At 36.8% G+C, this 22,824-nt stretch overlaps 1 protein-coding gene across 15 annotated transcripts in view; it reads left to right on the top strand.

Annotated features, from left to right (window-relative positions):
• Nucleotides 1-22,824, top strand: part of cacna2d2a (calcium channel, voltage-dependent, alpha 2/delta subunit 2a) — a 200,897-nt gene that overhangs the window by 59,824 nt on the left and 118,249 nt on the right. For all 15 annotated transcript variants that reach the window (XM_055027434.1, XM_055027432.1, XM_055027433.1 and 12 more), the window contains one exon: nucleotides 2,342-2,458. In XM_055027434.1, the coding sequence (XP_054883409.1) occupies nucleotides 2,342-2,458 (117 nt within the window). The remainder of the gene's footprint in view (nucleotides 1-2,341; nucleotides 2,459-22,824) is intronic.

The following is a 22,824-nucleotide window of genomic DNA, read 5'->3' as shown; positions in this document are numbered from 1 at the left end:
TGAACATGTTCAGCTGTCAAGAGCACCTAAACTTATTATTCAAAATCTTACAAAATGTATGAAATCCACCTTTTTCAGTGACACGAGTCTCTGGATTTGGAAAACGACCTGCTTCACTTTGCATAAGTGACAGTCGACATTTAAGAAACGTATTGTATGTGTTTGTTTATATTGAAACTATGAACCAATATCCGCCAGATGGGATCATTACGTACGTATGATGTGTTTTATTCATAAACTGAAGATTTGGATGCCATTTTATTCAAGAGCATTTGTCTTTGTGAACCTTTTTCTGCTGATGGATCCTGTATTGGGTTACACTTTATTTGAAGGAGTGTTCATAAGATTGACATGACAAATATGACATCGCCACTGCCATGACCAAACAGAAGAGTTCATGAATGCATATGTCATTCACTAAATAATATTTGTAATGCAAAGATTCATTAAAGGTTACACTAAAAGTGTCAATTTTGCTTTAGTTGGTGAGTAATGACACTTTAAAGCAAAGTTGCATTAAGAATCCATTAAAAATGTACAATTTGCATGAGAAGTGTCGTTATTTACAGAATGGGACTTTGTGACAGCAATCCTAAACATTTATAAAGACTCCTTCTAGTTTTTGACACGTGTTAAGTCAAATAAAATTTCACCTTGTATGATATTTCCCCTCCTAGGAATAGTTTAATAGTTACATACATACGGGCAGACAAATATAATGCAGAAGTGGGCATTTTTGTTATTGTAACAAATAACAAAAATGATAAACTTTTGCTTGATTTGATCCTAGAAAGCAAATATAAGCTATTTTTTTTTGTTTTTTTAATGAAACTGGATGTTTTGGTGTTCAGAGGCAGCAGGAAATGTTGTCTTCCCTCTGTTGGAGACTACAGGAGGAGTTCAGGCTGCTGAGTCAGCCTTCACATTTCCTACAGAGAAGCTCATTAATCTTCCAAGTGCCTTCTTCTGTCAGCTATCCAGACCACTGCCACTCGATCACTTCCTGATCCTGCTTTACAAACATTCCCATCCCTCATGGAGCCAACGTTCTACTTGCTGTTACTGTTTTTTGATAAATCAATCAGGAAAGTCTTTGATTATTTAAATGACACATTTAAAGTGCACTTTAATCAATTAAGTATGGTGTATATTACAAATGTCAAAGAAATTTGACTTCACAATTTCACGTCTTGAAATTGGTCTCTGTCTCTTTAAGAAGCTGTTGCTCTTTCCAAAAGAGCACATCTCTATAACAATGTTCCTCCATTATGCCGTTTAAAACCATTCTTAGGAGCGTTGGACTGAGAAGGAGATTGTAAGCTCTGTTCCTCCAGGTGGAATAAATGATACCGCCCCTTTAAATATGCCCACATTTTCCATCATAGGTCCAAAATGTTATGTAGTTACATAAATATGTGTTCATTAATTTATTGCTTCTGCCATCATATTTATTTACATTTTTAGGATTTTCATTTGTTTGTTTAAAGTTCTACAATTGTAACTAATCAATAATCTCTACTAGTGTATGGGAAAGTGTTTCAGTTCTGAAATTTACCTATAAAATAACAAATTTTAATAGTTGGATAAAACTTGTCCAAAATAACTATTATTTTTGTAATTCATAGAAATCTTGGCTTTCTATTGAATTTCTTAAATATAGAAATAATAGGATAATAGAAATAGTCTTTATTGTCCCATAATGGGGAAATTACTGCAATAAGAGCAAACAAAGTCACATAAAGACAGAATAAAATCCAGTTCTGAAGAATGTAAACTATGTGCACAATATGCATATATCTCTGAGCATTAAAAGACTTCTTCTGAAAAAGAAGAAAAAGTCTGTCTGTCATACAGACAGTGGTAAATGAATTAACACTTACTGAGTTTGTTGGGAGCAGTGATGGTTGCAAAGTTTAACATCTGCTGGGAGGAAGGATCTCCTACAAAAAAAAAAGAAAAAAATGCAAAGTCTTCTTTTCCAAACGTCTAAAATTTCCCCATTTATTTGTTCTTTAAGAGTTAAAACTGTAGACACAAGGTGTTCACCCAGCAGTGAGAATCTGCTGGGGTGTTCGTTTATTTAATTTCATTCTGACTGCCAGACTGCAGCTGGCTAGCTAAGTGTTTTGCCATTAAGGCTCTGTTCTGTGCTTAATTCCTCTACAGAGCAGAGGCTTGTGGGTATAATGACAGCCGGCAGACTGCCTACTCTACAGTAAATGTTTACCATCTTGTGTGCTACCTTGAAAATAAGCAAACAGCCCCTCTGTGATCTCTTAAATTAAGCTAATGGATGTGGTTGCGTGACCTTTGATCCCTCCTTTTTCCTCTCCATGTGCAGATTTATAATGAGAAGAAGAGCCAGTTTGAAATCAAGAGAAACAACCCCAAGGATCTGGTGGAGCGAGTGGCGCGGGACATCTCCAAGCTGCTAAACAGCAAGAGCAAAGCCTTAGAGGTAAGAGACGTATTGTGTCACCTGTCTGCAAGCTGATGCCATGCCTCACTTCTCGTATGCATGATGGACTCTTTGAATGTTCAGTTGCTTTTCATACAAATAAGGGTAATTTGTCTGTTTCAACAGCAGAGACAAAAGGAAAATGCCAAACACTATAAATACATATATAATTTTATTCTATTACCTCCCTCATTTAATTCTGCATCAGTTGATAGTTTTTCCCATTTAAAAAAAAAATTCTAGTCAGGCTTTGCCTGAAAAGGTTATCATTTCAATATCTTGTGTTTTGCTGTATAATTATTGCTACTGTTATGCTCAGGCAGGCCCTGTGATTAGCTAAAAATGCATTTTGGTCTCTCAGTTGGAAATCTCTCACTGCTCTGAGAAAAACGGTAGGATGGGGATACAGTTTCAGGAAGGATGAGTGACATGAGGGGAAATGAGAAAAGTACAAACAATCAATTTTTAATTTTAGAAATCGAGGGAGAAAGTAGGGGAGCTCTAATTGGAAAGAACAGCATTACAAATTCAGCTGACACCATAAAATCTCGTCCCTTTTCTCTACAATGGCAGATAATGGATGTTGTTGTATTTATATCTCTATGTCAATCAATATACAGTTCCTTGCAACATTATTAGTAACCTTTTAACTTTTTTTTTTAGAGTTTTAGGTAATAAATTAATACAAAGAAGTTATGAAATGTGAAGTGGAGGAATAATGACGCATGGTATTCAAACACTTTTACAAATTAAATCAGAACATTCTTAGCCACTTTTAGTCTTATAATTTTCAGAAGACACATAATAACAGTATCCACATGTTTGCAATCTCTATGAATTTATCTGTCCTGAGAAAGTCTCAGAACCATGAAGACCAAGAAACACTGCTGACAAACATAGGGAAAGTTGTGAAGAAGTTTGAAGCCATATTAAATTGTAAAATGAAATACCATATTTTGAATATCTCACTGCTTAATCCAGGGGTGTCAAACTCCAGTCCTCGAGGGCCACTGTCCTGCAGTTTTTCGATGTGCAACAGGTACAAAACACTGGAATGAAATGGCTTAATTACCTCCTCCTTGTGTAGATAAGTTCTCCAGAGCCTTGCTAATGACCTAACCATTTCATTCCTGTGTTTTATACCTGTGGCACATCGAAAAACTGCAGGACAGTAGCCGTCAAGGACTGGAGTTTGACACCCCTGCTTGACTAGAGAGAGGAACTCTGCAAACTTGAGAAAATCAACTCCATTCATGGAGTTGATTGGAAGACTAGTGAAGCTAAATACATGGTGATTGATGTTAAAGGCTGCAAAACACAAGACTGACCATGGATTTACACTGCATGCGGCTTCGCTCCACTCTGGTGCGCACTTCACCGCCATTTGTGGCCACTCTGACTTACACTCCGCTCCATTTTAAAGCCCTCAGGTGGTCCGAAAAGCATGTGGGGGAAATTAAAGATAATAATACATTTTGAGCAAGTTTCATCTTGCAGCAGAACAACAATAATACGCTTAGATCAAAGCTTAGTTCGCCAATAGTTGACAATTATTTGTGGTTCTAATGATAGTTCATCATATAAAATCCCATTCAACTGCATCAAAGTTTGTAGTTGTTCCATAAAAACAAGCAAAAACAGTTACATATTTTGCAAAGCAGCATGTTCAGTACTTAGCCCTCAGTAAAACATCTGTATTCAGTGCTTATGTGTCACAAAGCTGTATTATTTTCCTACTGAGCTGTTTTGATTTCTCCATGCATGAGTATAAAAATGTGTGCTGATACATTTGCAGCCGTATAAATGCATGCATAAAAAAGATCTGTCCATTTTCCTTCCTTTTTGTTTCTGTTTAAGTTTGACCACTCAAGCCAAAGCAGTATTTTTGGAGCACTGGCTTAAAGCCTGATAAAGAAGCAGAAGTGTATATCTTTCAGGAGCACGAGGCCTTGTGGGATAAAATGAGGCATATTCACAGTAGGAAGCATGAATCTGTGAAAAGCTTACTTAATTCTTGAATCCCTAAAGTAAAAGAAGGCATCCCTTCACATGTCTCTTGGCCAACTTTGGGATTGGATTTGGAATGGCAGTGACCATCTATCTGAACATTTCTCTTTTTACTAACTTTTTTCCGGTTTTCACCTCCTCTGCCTTCTTGAATATACACACAGTCGCATGCAAACAATCCAACCTCCACACCTTTACCTCCACAGTGTCACCTTACATCCTGTCTGGGAGATTCAGACTCGAGGGGCGAGAGGAAATGGGGTGAGAAAAAAGGAGACCTGGAATGAGAATGTCTCCCTGGGGCACGGGAAAGAAAATCAAGAAATTGATGTTAAAAATGAGCAGCAGGCAGGATGGAAAGAGGGAGTAAAAGAGGCAGAAAGAAAAAAGAAACATCACAGGGGAGTAACCAATTTAACAAAAATCACCAATAAAAGTACAAAAATTATTCAACAAATCAATATTTTATTGAACCAGGTTTTGATTTTTTTTAATTTTTTTTACTTTAAGGCTGCAGGCAAATATATTTATGTGGAATTATTATTCATTCAAGGAGGAAAAGTGAAAGCCACGTCTTAATGCAGTTTGTAGATAAGAAGGTCTCTCACTCTCCCCGGCTCAGTATTGACAGTGTTTTATATTCCAGGCAGTTTCTGTGCCCTGTAATGGTTATTTAGTCCCAAAAATTTCCTGAGACACATTTAAAAAAGGGTAAAGTGTGCATGTGTGATTGTGTGTGTGCGTATATGTAGACAGTGTTTGAAAGCACGAAGGAAATAAATTACTCTTCTGCAACCTATTTTTTTTTGCTCCTTCGGGTGATTCTTTATAATCCATGTTTATATTACTAATGAGGAAATACACATCGACTCTAAACTCTAGTGACTGATTTAAAGTGGCACTGGAAATATTTCTCCATGTTCCAGATTTAGATGATTTAGTCCCTCATTTTTTTAATTAGCAGAACGTTTTATTCATTTAAAAGCTCTTCTTTTCCCCCTGCAGTTCAAATGGAAAATGTTTTTTTTATTTTTTTCAGTTTGTTTTCTTTGGCTACTCTGTCCGGCTCTGTCTTCAAAATACAATTTGTTGCAGCTATTAAAGGGAGCACAATAAGTGCACATTATTTCTGCGCTGTGTATTTAAGCTGTAATCTCAACATTTATTGTTATCAATAGATTGATCCACAAAGCCATATGTAAGGTATCATTGCGCTCGACGTACCCCTCATTCTAAAAATGGAAAGGCAATAATGTGACTTACTCCTCATCAAAAGCCGAGCCACTATTTGTTCTCCTTCTTCCTTTGTCTTAATCTCCCCCACTCTGCGTCCGTGTTCGCTCTTCTTCCTTTCTCGCCTCTGGCTTTAGTCATCTTAAACAATGATCTGATTCTGCGGTCGGTGCCAAAATTAAAACGCTGCACAAACTGCCACTGGCTGAAACACTTGCAAGTTGCCAATGGATATTTAATGTGAAATTTTTCTCTGATCAGTTTCAGGAAAAAAAAAAATCTCATCTGTCCACCTGGCGCCTTGTTTTTACTTAGCAGATATTTGAAATTGGCAGAAAAAACTGTTTGCTTTCTTGCATATTTGCTCTGTTTTTGTTACACACTAATACAAAAATATAAATACACTTATAACGAAAACACTGCTTTCCAAACCTGGCAGTATGTAGGAAGATAATCTTCCTTCTTAGCCTAGTAGCTGCTTGTGCCGCTCCTGGCATCAACAATTGCCATCAAGAGGTGTGAAATCTGGCAGTGAGTTGTTTGAATCACTGAAGGGAATTTAACCCACTTTTTTTTTGGGGGGGGGGGGAATTATTTTAATTCAACCACACTGGAGCATTCATGACCTCTTCAAGGTTATATCACAATGAGATTCAAGCCCTGCCTTTGACTATGCCACTCTTAAACATTTGTCTTGGATTGTTTGGAGCTACTCAGAGGTTAAGTGCAATTCTAGAGCCATTTTGGTTTGTATAACTGGGACACCAGTTGAAAACTAAGTTAAATTTATTCAAGTCATTGTAGCATCGGTGTCCAATGTTACACTTGTAGAGGATTGTTTGCATGAAATATTAGGGAGGCTATTATGTTTCAAGTGCCAGGTAATCACGCTACTCATATTAACAATACAGTTGGCCAATTCAAAGTACTCTAATTGTCTTAATTGTCACCTAATAGTAGCTGAGATGCTTGTAATGCAATGAAAGAAATATCAGGAAATGTCATAATCAATGTCATATTCACAATTTTCAGCAATAGTATTGTGGTAAAATTTATTCCTCATGTCTTCCAGAAAATGTCTAATGTTAAAGTTTGTATAATAATCTGAAGCATTTATGTATGACAAGAAGCAAGACAGAAAAAGCCAGTAAAGGGAATCATGCTTTTTTTCAGCACTATTGCAGATTGTTTTTATTTTTTGCCTGCATAACCTGTGCATGTTTCAGCTTGTTATCCTTTTGCAGTGACCCTTTACTGCTAATGTCTCAAGTTAACTTCACACGTTAGCAGTAAAGGCTCTAAATAACTTTTAAATAACATTTTAAGAAGGTCACTTAATTACAGACAGAAAAAGAAACTATTCCATTAGATTACCTCTATTCACTAACTTTTAAACAATGTCATGTGGTTGGGTATTGTAAGGCCTTATTAAAAAGTTTATTTCATTTACTGCACTTACAAAAGTTCAACTGTTGTTGATCATCTAAAAAGTCAAACCTTAATTGAATCTGTCCTTATAAGAGGGTTTTTCGTAATTAGTACAAAAAAATCAATATTTAGAGATTAGAGGTTTGTGTTTCAGAAGTTCACAGCAGACAGAAATTGACTTCACAAGGCAGTTTGTTTCTTTTTTCAAGAAAAGATCTGGTACAAAATAACCAAATATGTAAAAGAGTAAATGACAAATAAGTGAAATGTTCACTACCGACCCAAGTCTAAATCTCTGCTGTGGCAGCCTGAGAGAACCTCCATATGTCTCCTCCATTGAACCTCCATTTAGTAGCTTCTATCATATTTGTTTATCCTCTGACTTCATTTTTTCAGCACCTTCTTCATACTAAAAACAGCTCATCCTATTTTGTCCCTCCTAATAAACAACTAATTTCCATCAGCAGCTGATTTCTATTCTTCTAAAAGATAGTTTTTAGTATTTCTGATTGTAACTCCAGTATTCTGTCTTCATGTTTTCTCTGTGTGCTTGTAAGCGCCATCAGACCAACAGGCTTTTGGCCACTTCTGCAAAAGTATCACTCTGGGAGGCCTCATAACCCAGACTAGCTAAATCTGCCATGCGCATAAAGCCAAACCGTGTAATACTGTACAGCAGACCTCCCACTGACTAGCCCTCTTCTCCTCTTCGCTCCTGTCTGTGTTGTGTCATAAGACTGCGACAGAGGTTTGAGATCAGTCAGGCGCTTCAGCTGAGACGGCATAGCGTCCTGTGTGCTGTCAAAGCTATGCGGTGTTGATGCTGCTGCCAGTGAAGTAGTTTTAGGGCTTTCTAGCACCAGCAAGAAAAGCAATGAGCTGCATAAAGTGACATTTGCACAGATGCAAAGCAAAAGCAATATTGCTTTCACAGAGATGACTGATAAAATACACAAAAGAAAACAAATATTGGTATAATTTAGCTTTGCAGAAGTAAATAATACAAAAAAAATGAACAACCATGTCCTCAGCTGTGTTAGTTATTGAATTGGACATTTACAGAGTCAAACTCTAGATAATAAATTATGACTCGAGGGTTAAATGCAGCATTTTCTGACAAAAGAAAACACTGAAAAGCCACCACAGTGTGCAGAGCTGTAAACAGGACTGATAGAGGCCAGAAGGAAAAGCGCTGTCTGAACCGACCCTTTTTAGTTTAACAAGTGTTCATGCTGTGCTCTGGAGAAACAAGGACTGACCCATATAATTGGATATGATTCACTCCGACTGCACGATGCGCTGTAACTGGAGATCTGACATATCATAGGCCACGAGTTAATTTTATGTGTACATTTCTCTGTTTTTAAAAGCTTGTTTGGCCTTAAAGCTTTAGAAAAGGCAGAAAGATTAAGTGAGTAAGACAAGTGACTGGGAAGAAGGGTCCATATTGACGTAGGTATGTTCCTGTAACTCTAATCCAACCTTGATAATAAATGCAGGATGGCTTTTATGTACTTTTTACAAATAACAGCTCAGGAATTAATGGGCCTTCTGGCTGCAGTCATAATGTTATAAGAAGTGGAGACAGAATACTGTAATTCCTATTTTTATGGTATTACAAAACCCAGACAGAACAGACAGAATGACTGAATTTAAGACTAAAACAAAATATCCTGCATGTCCTGCAGCTGACTTCTGGATCCCTGTGATCTTTGAACTGTGTGACTCCGACAGCTGGTAAAAACTTAAGAGCTAATGAAAGTGGAGAGGATTGTTTCCTTATGGTCACCAGACAGGATGAGCTTAGTGATGTTAGTAACCTGAGCAACACGCTGTTGCTTAGTGTCTCCTCACTGTTATGGGAGACTCTGGCTGCAATATTGAAGTCTAAAAAAAAGTTTCATCGGCTAAATTACTCACAACAATCAAGAGCAGAGAGTTTAAATGGCTGAAGAAATATTACTATGATGGAAAAGGATCTTTAGTGAAATAATTTTATTTTATATTTGTGGTTTTCACATATGTTGTGTCCATCTTTAGATTCCTGGACTTTGCAAAGACACACACGCCTTCTTTCATGTTATTTTAGGGTCAGTTCAACCAAATGTCAACAGTTTTTATGCCCCGATTGTCTCTGAAAGAGGAAATGTGGAAACCCCTGACTGTAGCAAGCAGGAAATGTATCTGTATTCTGTTGTCCACATCCTTTTCATTTCCACTGTCTTTCTCTCTGCTCCACTATCTTGGGCCAAATCAAGGTCATGAATGCTCTTAAAGGGCCGGTTGTGCCAGAATGCATTGATAAAACCTGTGAAAAATATGAGTGAATTCTTAAAATTAAATAATATTGAACATCTTTTCAGTCCTGCCAGGATTTTGTGATTCTTTTGGCAATTTTTTTGCAATAAAAATTAAAATGTTTCTGGCCCAAATCTGGAAATATTTGAAATATTTGTGCTTATTATTACTCACTGTAAAGACTATATTCTGACATCAGTTAAGACTGAGGGAACTGTTTACTTCAAGTAAGAAAGTTTTTGATAATTAAAAAAATTCCAAATTAGTAGTGCAAAATCATAAAAATGACCAGGATGTGTTTACACAGGCTTAATGGATGGTAAAATTGAGTGGGCGATATAATTTCACTTTTATTTACGAGCCAGAAGAGCCTAATGTCTGTCAAATACAACATGAAACATGACCAGATTGACTCTAAGACAGCTTTTCCCTGGATTGCTCTTCAGGCAGCATGCTTCTTTCTTCAAGTTACTTCAGCTCTTTATCAGGAGATAAGAGGACCAACATAAATAGACCGGGAAGGCAAGTGGCAGAAGATCCAACTGGCAAGTCCAAAAATCTACTCAAGAGTTGAGTGAATCCCAGGGAAGATAAACTGTGTGGTGATGAGTTGATGAGGATCAGATGCGCCAAATGGACTGCCAGGAACCAAGAAGCCAGACCAGCAGGAACTGAGGAAGAGACAAACAAGGAGAAAACATCCTCACAGATACAAACAAGAAGAAAGGAACAAAGAGCAAACCTAACTTAAAACAGAAAGATGTTCATAGGATAGAGGAGTTAAATCTGGGACACACACACAACTAAAATATGCAGTAGAAAATTTTAATTTTGACTCATATCTTCTTTTCCTCCCCATCTGACATTGAACCAAATGAAACTTCCCTGTTTTACATCAGTTGTAATTTAAATGAGCTAACTGCAAGAATATTTATGAATATTTTTGTTCTACTTTGGTTTATTTCCTTTCTCTTTTTTTTTATACGCGGATGTTTTAATAGACTAATGTATGCTCATTTGAAGCCAGACAGGAATGAATGTAGTCATGCTTACAGTGATTGTTTTTAGATCACTGGAGAGCATTGGCTAGACAGCAAAGACAGCAGAAGTGTGTTTGACAGTATTAATCATTCAGGCTGCATGTGGGCCTCTGTCTCCTCCTGACCATGGAAACCAACATGACACAGCCGGGCCAGAGACGGGGTGGGCCAGGCCTCTCCGAGTCATCTGACATTGCGTTACAATCATTAGTAATTCACAACGACACTGACTCCCAGTGCGTGCGCTGCCAACTTGTATGCTGAAAGGAGTGTGAGCGTGCTCCTATTGACACGGGTGGGAACATTTGGAAAAATTCACTCTGAAGTAGGTTAACATTTTTAAATTATATACAAATAATGGTTGAAATGTCATCTTAGATATACACAAAACCAGAAACATAATAACCATCAGAAATTTGCAAAACAGGTGCAACATGATCTGGGTCAGGACTGTTTGGTTCCTGACCTGCATTTTCATACTTTTATTTCTTTCTTTATTTATTTATTTTACAAAAGTACAAACCAAAAAGCACTGAAAAGTTTGTTTGCTCTCCACAAGTGACCCTGAATAGTTTTGCAGTTTAAAAAACAAAACAAAGAAACTACAAGTTAGGATTCAGAAATAGAAAAATTACAAAAATTTAAATATTTGTTGCATGGACTGGAAGACAAACGATGTGTCAGTTCAGATTAATATTTTAAGTAAATAAGTTTCACTGAACTATAAGTTTAATTTACTTAGAAATGTGGATGATTTGATGACATGTTGTGTTCAATTACCTGATTTTCAACAAACATTTAAATTCTATTGGGCTTTATGTATTTATAATTTCATACCTTTTTAGATCAGAGAAAACTGATAATTGATTCAAGCTAGTGCACACGCTTCTTGTTTTCAGAAATCAGTTAAGTTTTATATTACTTTGACACATAAAAAGAACAAAGACAGTTTTTATTTTTCAGCTGAGAAAGAAATAAATAGAAAAAAAATGCACTTAATTAACCTTGACTGACACAACTCTGGGGATATAACCACTTCCTCGGTGTGTGTGCTTGATGTCTTGAGGTTGTCATCCTTGGGAGATCTCAGGCGCCTCAGTGATGCCTGGCTTTAATTGAACAGGCATCCGGCACAAATAACCAATTTATTCCATCTAAATTTAGCCTTCAGTCTTTGAAGAGCTCTCGGTTTTGAAAACTCAGGATCCTGCTAACAGACCGATGCGAAGCTTTTGAAACAAGTGCAAGCTGTCACTGGAACCTGATGGGATTTTGGTGGTTGAGTGTGCAACTGAGAGGGGCTTAATAAAGTGAAACTCTCCTTTGAATGACACTGGTGTGATAAATTATTGTAATGTTTTCAATATGTGGCTTAGACTTAGAAGTAAAGTGGCAGAAGCTTGAAACTCCAACCATCACTGGTTAAAGTATACATACATTTTTAAACTTTTTATCCAGTAAGTTTTGAAATGTATTTATTTCAATATATTGTTTTGAATATTAGAAAATGTTTTATTTCTTTCATTTTTATTCATTGCTTTGTTTCATAAGCATCCTAAACAGTGTAGTCTGTTTAAGACATTTTGTTTCTACCTCAGATTGAGATTTGTTTAACATATCACCTGCCTCACATTCTCCAGCAACCCCAGTTACACACCCCTTCCCTACCCTTATCATAACATTTAAACTTTATCCTCAAATTTACTATTACCCTCCGCGAGGCACAGCATGTCACTTGGTAACAGCAAGCACTCCTTAGTATGGTTTGGGTTCATTTAGGCAGCCTAATGAATTACAAGGGCTTTATAATGACTGTGTCTGAGCAGAGCTGTGGGGAGGTCAGATGGTTTGAATAACTAATGAACCAGGTCTCAAGTCGACTTTGACATGCACTGGAGAAAGTATTCAGCTGCGTACTACAACCTCCCACTATTACCAACTCAAGAAAGTGACGAAACGGCATAGGAGACTCTAACAAAGTAATTTGATTTTCCATTTCCTGTAGGCCTTTTGAGAGGCAGCTGTAACTCCCAGGTCCCATCCCATCAGTGGAGAAGGGGGGAAGTAGGCCAAGCTCTACTTGAGTAAAAATAGCGGAGAAAACTTTAAACTGAATTGGCCAAACTGTCTTGACACATGACATTTATTTTGAGAATTTGAGAATCTTTCAGTAATTCTCATGGAAAGAAATCAGGTGCTGACCGGTTTCTCAATTTTGATTGGAAATTTGAAAATCATCCTTCTACTTTTCCAGCAAGTAGATGAAATGCCTCCCTAAGAGAAAGCAACCCAGGTGCCTAAAACAACTTATTTGGCAACTTTTGATGCAGATAAGCTTCACATAAATGTGCTGCGTTTCTAAAGCTTCTGCCTTAATCTTTACCCTTTCACCAATTTGTACCTTCATTTTATGACAACTCATTGGTAGTTCCTGCCTTTCTCTGTACACAAACCAATTTATTCCCATATACCTAAAACACTGAGTATCAGATCATAATTTGTTCTTAAAGAAGTATTTTTATTGATGATAGAGATAGTCATGGAAATGCTCACTTTAAATAATTCAATTAAAATATGAAGGTTCCTCCTTGTGAATATGGAGTAATGCATGAATGGTTTGAAATATCCCGTGATGTTCTTCTGTTCCCAAACAAGACCAGAATATTTCTTAACAACCTTCCTTATTCACGCTGCTGTTCTCTTCCATCTCCTCCATCAGGGCAGGAAGTCTTTCCCAGGAAGAGGTGATACTCTCTTGTTTTGGATGCTTGCCATTCCAAAATGTAGCATCATAAAAACTTTACTAAAATATAAGGTTTTGTTGTTTTTATTATCAAGTTGAAATCCAGATAAACGATTCATGTTGTAAACTATAAAGCTTAAAGTTAAGACACTATTGAAATTTTTTGGGTTTTAATTCTCACTGCAGTCATTTAATAAAGTATTGCTAGGTTTTATTCTTCCTTTGTGGTTGGACTGAGCTTCTACGTGGAAACAAGGGGAAACTCTCAACTGTCCTTGTGCACACTGTCACGTACAAACATACGACGCACTTAATCACAGATTTCTTCCCCTAATCTCATCCCTGATCGTCTAGCCCCCGTCATTCAGATCTATGAACTTCCATTAGCAACCATCTGTTACAACCTGCAGCAAAGCTATTACACTTCACACACTTACACACACACACCGAAATGATAAGAATGGAAGCATCTACCTCACCCAAAGTATGGCTGGCAAATTTCTTCCAAGCCTTGAGAGAGATTGCTGAAGCATTGCCTGTTTAACATTCAGATTCACAAAAACCTGTGATATGCTGCGCTGCCACCCTGGGAACGCTTTAATGGGTCACCAGCCCTAAGACACGCACTTGTACTCGGAGACGAAATGCGGGGTCACACACAACGGTGCAAAGGTGCAAGTCTTAGCATTCTGCTGTAAACACAGATACTGTATGTATCTCGTCTTTTATCTGTAGATTACATTAACTCCAGGTTTTGGTCCTTCAATCACTCTCACTGATAAAGGTCACACTACCGCACCCAGTGTACCTCGGCAAAATGTCACTGCTTAATCTGCTCCAGTATGCAGCCGCAGTCACCTTTCTTCACATATCCATTGCATAAACATTTTATTTTTATTGTATCTGCTACACATGCTGAATACTGATGAGTTTGAACCTGTTTATAACTTTTGGTTTATACCTTTGAAATTGATTTTATGTTAACTAAAAAGAGTAAAACATTAATATTACTCCCTCTGTAAAGAATGTTGTAATAGTAAAATATTAGAATCAGGACGTGTAAAGTTCTTGTAAAAGGTTTTGTCTTCCTCTTTTGTTAAAAATATGAGATGTTTATTTAGAGGCAGGGAAATATGAAAAGTCAAATGAAGTCATTGTACCCTTACGAAAACTATACCACCAAGAATTGATTAAAAAACAAACTATAAAGTCACTATTACATGATAAGTTCTCAGCAGCCTAGCAGGAGGTCCGGTGCTTGGAGGAAGTGAATCCTACCTTTATTTAATACATTCTGCATCTTAAACATCAATGCTATGTGGTCTACACTACATCATTTTCTACACCATCTGAAGTTCACAGAAACTGCTGCGAAGGTTGAAACACTGGAGCATCTCAAACTCGTGTTTCCATTCTCCTCTGATCTGTGAAATCAACAAAGCATTTCCTTCATGCAACTTGCATCTTTCTGGATATTTTCTCAGTTTTTTTTTAACCATTCTCAGATGGTTGTGTTTTAAAACCCAAGGAGTTTAAACAGCTTCTGAAACACTCAGATCGGTCCATCTGGAAGAGTCATGCCATGTTCAAAGTTACTAAAATCCCATTTCTCTCCTAACCCGATGCTCAGTTTGCACTTCAACACATTTTCCTAAATGTACTTCCTCCTTTGCTAATATAATCATTTCCAGTTTGTGTTAAACAGCGAGACCGGTATACAAAGTAACGTGACCAGTGAGGGTACATCTCAAGTCGTTTCTCTTTTGTTTCTGCAAACACAAGTTTCATCTCTTATATGGTTCTGACCAGCTACAGTATCTTTGTATAAAATGATGGATCCCTGTAAAGGCAGGGACTTAATCTTATAAAATACTGGTGAAACCGGACAACATTATAATCCAGATTCAGGTTCTGGTACATGCTGCTTGTAGTGAAATTTGTGCTCAATGCAGAACTTTGGAAGAAATTGACATAAAAATGGGTCAAAGGCAACTTATGTCTTGTCATTGGTTCTTCCTGATTGCTTTTTTGTTTCATTTGCATCCATGCAAGTTAAACTGATTCACAGTTGGATAGTGAATTGGACTAGCAAGGTAGTTCACTAACTCCTTCCCCCTAATTTTTTTAGCTGTGGTGGTTGGAGGGGTAGCGATGTTAAAATCAATTAATTATCAAATTTCTACTTGAAAAGTGAAAAAAGACCCTCCCTGTTTAAGCAACTTGTTCACGTATCCATAGCATCTGCTTCACTCCTTCATTTCCCTGTCAGCGAGAGACAAATTAATAGAAATGACTGCATTGTGCTTTTATGCAGCTGTCTCTCCAAGCGGCATGAAACATATATTTTTAGTCTCTCATTTGTGATTTTTGTATCTGCAGAGCAGGGAGAGAAAAGGACACAGACACTTGAATTGAGAATTGCTGTGCTAAAACGCAACCCTTTTTCTTCTCCCTGTAAGGCAGTCTACTCGTTGTTTTCTCTTCCAGAATGCACAATTGAAAAGATCAACTTTAGGAAAGGAGCTTTTTTGAAAAACGGCGTAGCTTTCAAACAAAAAATGGACATTGTGCTATGCAGAACGTAAGCGCAGTGTAAAAGCAGCAAATTGTTCGGATTGTTTATTTAGTCATAATGGTGTGACATCAAATTTGTTTTTCTGTGTTCCTCCTGCAAAACAGTCAAGTATATTTTTTTTCTTAAAAAACTGATAGTTGCTGCATTTCCACTAAAAATGTGTGCAAAACCTTTCCAATGTTCTGCTGATATCACATCTGCTCTATTTTCATTACTTAAGAAATCCAATCAAAATCACACTTGTTAAAGCTTGTTCTTATATGTCACTAAAATTTATGATGGTGACAAATATAAACCCTTACATGAGATATGATATGTTTATAGTTCAGCGCTTGTGGTAAGCCGTCAGTGGAGACGTCAGCGTCTTATTCAGGCGTTGAAGCGGCTACGTATAGTTGCGCCGTTTTGGAGAGATTCTAGTGTTGTGAGACATCTAGTGAAGCCAGCTGTACCAAGGATGTACAAATGATGTACAAAAATAAAATAAGTGTACAATAAGTGCTTCCATTGCAGTTTTCCAAAAAACACTAATTCTAATATGGCTGAAAAACCACTTCATCTTGTCACAAAAACTCTTTATTCAAAAATGTGTTTTCTTTCAATGTTGGTGCATTTTCTTTAAATAAGTGCATTTTTAAAATTCTAATGTGTTCAAAATTTATAATAAATTTACTCTGTCCCACTGCCCAACTTTGTCATAATCCTTTCAAACCTTCAATTTTCTCATTGATTATCTTTTTTTAAAAGTAAAGTCTACAGAGGAACACAGATTTTTAATATAGTCAATAACAAGTTGAACCTTCTTTAAACTAGACGAGTGTGATGCATTATTTTTGCATCCTTTTGTGGAGAGTTAATTCTGCCGTAAAATTTTAATTTTGCATTTTTCTTGTGTTCAGAGGATGTTATGCTGATTAGCAGTTTGTAATGTATTTTGTAAGCTAAGTATTTCCTTTTGGTGAAAGCTGCCCTGTTATCCACAGTATTCCCCAGTCTTGGAAAGCTGTGCTATAATTCCAGTCGAGTTCTGTTTGAGTGAGTTCCTTTTTTTCTTCCTTGTGGAATAGAAAGGACAAATAATGGGCTTGTCTTCCGCCGACGAGCTCCTCCTAGTTTTGTCAGGTCATTGATCGGGAGAACAAGAGCCATTTTCACAGTATGTTGCTCTTGGAAACCCCACAAACACACCTGAAAAAAACAGCAGATTAATGTTGTTTCAAAATAAAATGTCTTCTAACCGATGCTTAATGTTTTGAATCAGAAACTAATAGGTAGACAGGCATGTTGTACTTTATTATAGCTAGAAATTTTTTTTACTTAAAGGGCTCTCTGCTCTTTTTTCTTTCTGCAACAATTATTTGGTAAATCTCAATGATAAATAAAAGCACAGAGAAATAGAAGTAACAATTTGCACGGAGTTATGAACTATTCAGTTCATATTTATTTTATGCTGAAGTAAAAGTATGATGATCATAAATGAGAATCACCTCCCATTTGCACACACACAAATAATCCACATGGTTGAAGGTCAAACAGGATCCTTTTCCAGGAATCTGGCCCCTCTACTTTGATGCTAGGGGCAGATTTATTTTATTAAAGGGGTCTTATTATGCATAATTAACATTTTTCGTATTTTTGTACTTTTATTTAGGTCTAAATTGCTTCTGAAAACAGCAAAAGAGACTAAAAATACTACACAGACAGACAAGTTAATATTTTTTTGGTGTCAGAAAAATGAGCCGTTTCAAAAACCTACCAATTAATTTACATTTAATAGGCACTACACCGTCACCTAGCAACATGTTTGGTATAAACCGACCTGACCTATTTACAGAAGCATGACATGTTGTTCTTTAAGTCAGTCACCCAGTTGGGATTGATTCTTGCGATATTCATTTGGTAGAGCAACTCTGGCACATGCAGGTAATGCCTGGTTTACATGGCAAGATTATGCAGATTATCATGACGGCTCTAAAGATATTCTAATAAGATATTCCTGCTGTGTAGGAATCTAGTCTGCTCAGACGGACCTCGGGACTGCTCCGACCTCCAATTGGGGATATTTAGCTCATGGGATCGTCTTGTCTTATGACATTCCTGTTGAACAATCAGAAAACAAGGTGATGGAAACATGGAGGGCAATCCAAAATACATGGAAGAAACATCAAATGCTGTGGAATGGGTATGTTTTTTTTTGTGTGTTAAAAATACTTTGTCAAATATTGTCATTGCTTTTCTGACACAAATTGCTGTTTGACACATTATCAAGTTCCCTAACTCAAAGATTTCAAAAATCTTCCAGGTATTCAGGATGAGACAGAGCAGGCCACCCTGCTGTCTAAAGCACTATGAAAATCCAGAACATTGGACTCTGGTTAGTAACATAGCTTTCAAAATAACATCAATATAGTACTTTTTTTTATGTGTGTTTGCGTGTATTATGTTCCCAGAGAGCGACATGCTGTGAAAATAGCCCTTGTTCTCCCCATCAATGCTCTGTCAGAAACTAAGAGCTCCTTATCAGAAGACAAGCCCATTATTTGTCCCTTTTGTTTCCACAAGAAACAAGAAAAGGAGCTCGTTCAAGCAGAACTCGACTGGAATAAATCCCAGCTTTCCAGGATCGGAGGTGGACTGTGGATAACAGGCCAGCTGTCAGCAAAAGGAAACATTTCCTCACTAACAATGGCTAGTTACTATCTTTGAGCAAGATAGGACTTTCTATTGAAGCATCTGTGCTGTTTGAATACAGAAACATTTGTACCCAACGTCTTCCAATGAGAACCACTTTGGTTGATCCTGATAAGCTGAATAATCAACCAGGTAATGAAGTTAAATGACTTACAAGATGGAGATCTAGGAGAATTAGAGGTGAAGTAGATCTACTATTACATTTTCGAAGACACCAAGTAGCATTGATCATTTCTTTCTACTAAAGTACACTGTGCTTTTAAGATACTAAAAACTACAACAAGTTTTAGTTGCAGAGTGTCTGGTTGAAGGTTCTTCAAGATGTCAGAGCAGGAGTTTCCAAGTCATCCTATTAAAAGGTTTATAATCTGATCAAGATAAATTCAGATAAGCCTATAATGAAATCGACCAGTTTTAATTGAATGGAAAACCTTTTATGAATATGAGTATTGATTTTTTATATTTTATTTGGGGCAACATAAATAAACTGAATTGTTTCCACTTTGATTTGGGGATTTTTTTCATCAGAGAAAATCTTTTTGAGGCCCCAGCTTTCTGGACCCCCACCACCTCAGCACTTGACACGCCTGGGGAGCCTCACCTCCTTATCCCTGCCTGTGTCTCCCCCTCGAGCTCGGTTCTCCTTGGCTGGATGAAGGAGATTCAGATTAAATTATTCTCTCCGTTCCATTTCTCCCACATTTTCATTTATTTGCACTGTGCTGTCGCTTCTCTTCTGTTGTGTTTGTTCCTTAAGTGGAAGCCATTCAGAGTCTGTCTCTGCTTGTTGCTTCGCCTCATATTAGTTTTGGCAGTGGTGTGGAATAGTGGTTATGCGAAACTGAAGCAGGGCTTTTACTGATGTATAAAGGCATTCACTGAAATGATTGGCCAGGGCCTGCCTACTGATTCACACACACACTGTCTGTGTGTTTCAGGAAAATAAACAAAGCATGTTTTACCTTCAGGCTTGGGAGAACTATTGACACCAGCATCCACAAACATCTGTGGAACAGAACCGTCAATGATTACTGGCACACTGTTAATTTTTGCCAGGCATTTAAATGATGCTCCTGAAACTAAAAGCAAAACTCTTAGTTAAATAAGGAATCATAAAGCTGGTCTCAAAGTTGAGAATCTGCGTTAATCTGAGTTTATTGTTATTATTAGTAAAGATATTGAGTTTGTTTGCTACATGGGCCAAAATCAACAAGTTAATATTAGTTGCTGGCCACAAAATTGTAACACTTTTCTAAATTGAAAATGTGAAAATAGGTGCTGTTTATACACACTTTTTCTTTTATTCCATATCAAAATTAGGAAAACATGGTAGTTAATGAAAGAGACACTTTATGTTGTACATTGTATTGCTTTTTTCAGAAAATTTTATTTTCACAGTAAAAACTGGTGATAGAACAAATTCTCTATTTACAGAAGCTGCAGTTCTTGGTTTGATTCAAGGCTCTGCGTCATTTATTGCGTCTCCTCCACTTCTCTCTATGCCTTTCTTCTTGTCTAGCTACTAACAAATATAGGCCACTAATGGCAGAAAAAAAGATTTAAAAACTTCTCACACTACCATTTTGAAAATATGTCCTTTTCCATTATCCATTTGTGTTGGTGGGCAAATTTCTACCATTCCAGATAATTCCAAGGTGTCCACTGCTTGGACATCCCTGCTTTAACAGATAAGCAGCAAGTGTTTTTTTTCCATGTTCAGAACAAAGCATTTTATTCATAATTTGTAACTGTATGAGCAAATTCAACCCGGTTTCCAAAAGCTTGTGAGACTGCACAAAAAGCAGAGGGCATGAAAAGGTACATAAACAGAAATTCTCAAGAATAATTACATTTTTTTGTCTGTTTTCCTTTTTAAAATATTTGCTTTAACAGTAGCATATAGCTATTTTCATTACAAATTCTCCCAATTAGCATCTTTTCAAGATAAAAAGTAAACATTTTCAGCACTATATTTTTCTCTCTTGTTTGTACAAACATAAATATTGAAGCTGGATCTACTGCTGGTCTACATAGGTAGCATGTCTGAATATGTTCTCATACTGGAGATGAATGATGTTGAAATGCTCTAGGATTTAAAACAAATCCCAATTAAGGACTCAGAAACACTGCTGCCTTTCATAACATGACCTGATTTAAAATGGACTGAGGTAAAACTGACATGTGGTCTGAAATATCAACATTTCAAATCTTTTTCTTAATTTTTTTTTAAATTTCACCTCCTCTTAGGGCTGAAGGGGAGAGGAAGTGAGTGGTTTGTTATCAGCAGTTAGAAACCCTGCATCAGTGATGGTTTGGGGCTGCGTTGCTGCACACAGAGTGGGAAATTTGCACATCTGTGAAGGCACCGCTGAGGCTGAACTCTATTACAGGTTTAGGAGCAACATATGCTGGCATCCTGTTAACAGGAAATTTCTTGAATTTGTAACGCCTGTTTTGTAGTTTCTGTTTTAAAACAGCTCGAAACGTAAACAAACTATTTTTTAGTGTATATGTGACACCTTGTGACGTTCGTCTCAGGTCCAGTAGGTTGACTTCACGACAGACACATTTATTGCATCAAAAGAGGAAATACAGTTGGTGGTTAACATCAGTTCAGCAGCTTCTGCCCCTATACATTCAATAAAATACAATAAATAACCCTAAACAAGCAAAATGGCTCCCACTGATCAGTTGACAGCTGCTGGCAGTTAGCAGCAATTAGCATTTGTAAAATTAAAATGGAGAATATTAATGAAGCATATGGAAAAGATAGAAAAATTACTCATAAGCAATGTGTATTATTAAATCAGTCTAAATTATATGCCAATAAATTCAGACAAAATCAATAAATGTCTGAAGAAACAATTTGTTGACTAAACAAAAATAAAATCAAAGAATAAACAATCTAATTTTGATAAACTTCCCATCTATAATATTGATAAAATACAAAGTCTGGACACACTTGTCAGATTTTATTTTGTGAATGTGTTTGACTTTGTGTTCTTTCCTTACAAACCAAATATTATTGAAAAGAAGATTTATTTTACAAACTTTATCGCTAAGTTAAACACATCACACATATATACTAATTATTTACAGATGGATGTTTGAAAGCCTGCATTTTCCACTTATAGCTAATTAAAACATGACGTTTAAAGTTAGAATATCAAAGCAGTGAAAAAAAAAATTATTAAATACATAAATATTGTCTTAATGAAAATATTTGTAATACCTGCTTGAAGGTTATTAATTTCAAAATGTACTTTGAGTCTAACAACCTACTCAAAGTCACTCATTAAGGGATAGACTCTAATTTATTGAATATTACTGTATGTGTAACTTTTTATTGGTCTGTCACATGAAATTATAAAACACAAAGGTCTGTGATTATAGTCACACAAAGTGTGGAGACGTTAAAGAGCTCAGTATCTTCTTATGCCTTCATAGCGTTGCAGAACTACAATCTAGTTTATTTTTAGTGTGCAGCGCATTATTCATTCACTTACGGCTATTTTTCAGCTCATTTTAAGCAACTTTGTGTCAATTAGGGAGAAAAATCACTCATATAAGCTGGCCAGTGCAGCGAATAAACACTGTAGTATCTTAATGTGTCTTTAACTGTGCTGTTTCTCAATACATGAAGCGTAAAATACAGAATACTGGATAAATATATAAAGTATAGAATACTTAATTAAATGTCTTGCAAATCATTTTGTTTCAGTGATTTAAGACGGAAAAACTTCTCGGTCTTCAGGAGCAGTTTTCAGTCCACCGGCCTTGCTGTTACGGCTCACTACCCTTCATCCTCCAATGTTTCCTCCTCTTCTTTCTCATTTATGGTTTCTTGAACTTTGACAGCTCGTCATAACTCTGTCACCCTGTTTTAGCCTGTATGAACCTAATAACCTGAAACTTTTCATGACTGGCAGTTATTTTCCCTCCTCTATGTACAAATAAAGTTGAAGCCAACAGAAGTGCTTTAATGCCAAGTTGCCCAATTTCCTTATCGGCCGGTGGTTACCCAACCTGCATGGAGAGAAGCCCTGTTGTTTATCAACTAAGCGGATGATTGTGCTTGAAAAGAGGTGAGCCGGAGTGACCACAGAGACTGAAGGCAGTTTCTCCTACTGGGAGAATGACAGTTGTAGCTGGAGAGGCGGTGAAGGGTTGATAGGAGCTTACCTGGAGGCAACGAAGGAGAGACGAGACACTGGAGGGGGTTTCTGCTTCAAAGAGATAGTTGAGGAGAATCTCAAATATTGACCTTGGAAAACCACCTTTGTGATAATAATTATCTAACTCGTTCCTCTTTATTTTTTTCTTTTCTGTTCACGTTTTCTCTGTCGGCGTC

Source organism: Poeciliopsis prolifica, unplaced genomic scaffold (assembly GCF_027474105.1).
Source record: "Poeciliopsis prolifica strain line A6 unplaced genomic scaffold, Auburn_PproV2 SCAFFOLD003, whole genome shotgun sequence".
NCBI classification, from domain to species: domain Eukaryota; kingdom Metazoa; phylum Chordata; class Actinopteri; order Cyprinodontiformes; family Poeciliidae; genus Poeciliopsis; species Poeciliopsis prolifica.
This window is presented reverse-complemented; position numbering and strand designations above follow the sequence as displayed.